The 2,485-nt window shown below is 38.1% G+C and overlaps 1 protein-coding gene across 1 annotated transcript in view; it reads right to left on the minus strand.

Annotated features, from left to right (window-relative positions):
• Positions 1-488: 488 nt before the first annotated feature.
• LOC125286867 (putative uncharacterized protein DDB_G0271982) overlaps positions 489-2,485 on the minus strand; it is a gene marked incomplete at its 5' end in the record, with an annotated part of 12,538 nt that continues 10,541 nt past the window's right edge. Inside the window, one exon of the mRNA XM_048232179.1 lies at positions 489-500. Within this exon, the coding sequence (XP_048088136.1) occupies positions 489-500 (12 nt within the window). The remainder of the gene's footprint in view (positions 501-2,485) is intronic.

Genomic DNA, 2,485 nt, shown 5'->3' on the forward strand with positions numbered 1-2,485 from the left:
AACATGTCCGTAGTATATAGCATCTGGCCCGCACGGGAGTACGACATCGTCAAACTATAACCTCCGTAATTTCCCCCATTCATTCTCTATGGCGAGTCTTAACTGTACACATGTAATACTCCTTTTGTCCACTGGTGGTTGTTTTGGCGTTGTTTCGCGTTTGCCACCGAAAACAGAATGAAATGTAGGCCTACCTGCAAACAATGTAAGAAGCCTATGCTGACTGCATCAGCGCTCAAAGTATTCTAAAAGTTTATCAATTAATTGTTAATAACTAATTAACTTCTATTCAAGTCTTATTTCTGGGACTTTCTGGGATAATTATTTCTATTTTTTTATTCACTCAAATGTTCATTCAAATTTACAATTCACAAAGTTCTCATCAGGTGAGTGAAAGTGGTCATTTCAGATGTTTTTGCTAGCACTTCATAAACCTCTCATAGTTTGAAAACTTTAACTACAAACTTTATTTGTAGGATAATGCTTGTTCACACCTTGAGCTGTGTAGGCAAAGACAGAGTTCAGAGTTCACACATTTTGAATAAAATATACTTTTGGGACTCCCTGCTAATACTTTTGCTTACGTCTTTTTACTAGAATTGTTTCATTTGAGCTACATTTTACACTGATGGCATGATGGCAATATAAACATAGCTAACAATGGTATTAAATTGCAGTAGCCAATGATTAAATGTAATGGAATATTCAACTAAGATAGACTGCTGTTGTTCACAGTTCTAAGCTATTTATGGTTACTGATATACTCCAAGTCTCTGGCCTAGTGAGCTGGCCCTCAGAAGAAAAAGTTTGGGGACCACTGGTTTAGAACATAGCTGATCAACCGTCTGCTTTCCCTTTTGAATAAGATTCCAATGCAAGAAGTCATTATATATTTCATTCCATGGTGCATATTTGACCGTAGAACATTGGAAAATCCCATTCAAGTCAACGGAGTGTTCTACTAGCATTGTGAAGAGCCGTATAATAAATATGTGTGCGTGTATAGGCTAGCTGTGTGTTTGTCTGTGTCAAACTTCTGCTGACGTGTGGACATGCAGCCCTCAAGACGTGAGGGTATATCCTTGCAAGTCGACTGCAGTGGAAAGCACATTCCACTTGTAGGCTAGGCAGTGTTTTCCATACATTGACTTATTTGTGGTGGCCTACCATAATATCAACATTGACCACCACACAATGATTTTCCAGGTTGTACTAAATTGTGCTTAAATCTGGTTAGCATCATAACCACGCTGTGCTAATTTGTTAAAAATGGTTCCATTCAAGTTAATTCTGCAAACTAACCACCACAAATGGAATTCAATTCTGTGGGAAACACTGCTAGGACACAATGTGCATTGCATCCACTCTTAAAGAGTGGCCCTGATCTCAAAGCAGCATGAGCAAAGATTATTTGTGCTCGTCTGCTTAGAATATAAGCATGCACCCCCCTGTGGTGGTCTGCTTTTGTATACCTGTTGCTTCCTGGAAAATACACTGTGTATGAAAATGCTTTTATAGGCATATGTGTGTACTGTAAGTGTCTGTGTGTGTGTTTCTGCACTTCAGCTAGTGTGTGTGTGTGTGTGTGTGTGTGTGTGTGTGTGTGTGTGTCTGTGTGTACGGTTGAACGTGTATTAGAGTAGTGTAATTTGATGTTTAATGACTGATTATGTAAGAAGCTTGTGGAATGTACGTCTGTTGTTTGTGTTTAATATAAAACTTTGTGTGTGCGTGCGCACGTGCATTTATCTTAACTAATACATTTTTAAATGAGTGGTCTCTCAGTGTTTGTAAGTGTAAGCTCTCTCTTTCTTTCTTTCTTTCTTTCTTTCTTTCTTTCTTTCTTTCTTTCTTTCTTTCTTTCTTTCTTTCTTTCTTTCTTTCTTTCTCTCTCTCTCTCTCTCTCTCTCTCTCTCTCTCTCTCTCTCTCTCTCTCTCTCTCTCTCTCTCTCTGTGTCTGTCTGTCTGTCTGTCTGTCTGTCTGTCTCTCTCTCTCTTTCTTTCTTTCTTTCTTTCTTTCTTTCTCTCTCTCTCTCTCTCTCTCTCTCTGTCTGTCTGTCTCTCTCTCTCTCTCTCTGTCTGTCTGTCTGTCTGTCTCTCTCTCTCTCTTTCTCAATTCAATTCAATTCAATTCAATTCAATTGAGCTTTATTGGCATGACAAAAATAATTTGTATTGCCAAAGCATACATGTAATAGTAGTGTGTAAAGACATAAAACAAAACATCATGCATCATACATTACTGCAACAGCAGTGTGTGTGTGTATTTGAGTTTTTTTGTGCTTCATTGATGAAGTGACTCCCTTTGTTTATGGCAAACATCTATATATCTTACTTTCTTTGACTCTTAGCTCTTTTTGTTCCTCACCTAATAGTATTCTTAGACTTAGATCCTTAAAGTTGTGAAGGTCTGGATGCATTTCTCTGAATTTAGGAAAAGAATTGATCTCGTATGTCTTTCCATTGGCAGCATTCAGCCAAGAAG

The sequence above is a fragment of the Alosa alosa genome, chromosome 21, assembly GCF_017589495.1.
Source record: "Alosa alosa isolate M-15738 ecotype Scorff River chromosome 21, AALO_Geno_1.1, whole genome shotgun sequence".
Classification (NCBI taxonomy): Eukaryota; Metazoa; Chordata; class Actinopteri; order Clupeiformes; family Clupeidae; genus Alosa; species Alosa alosa.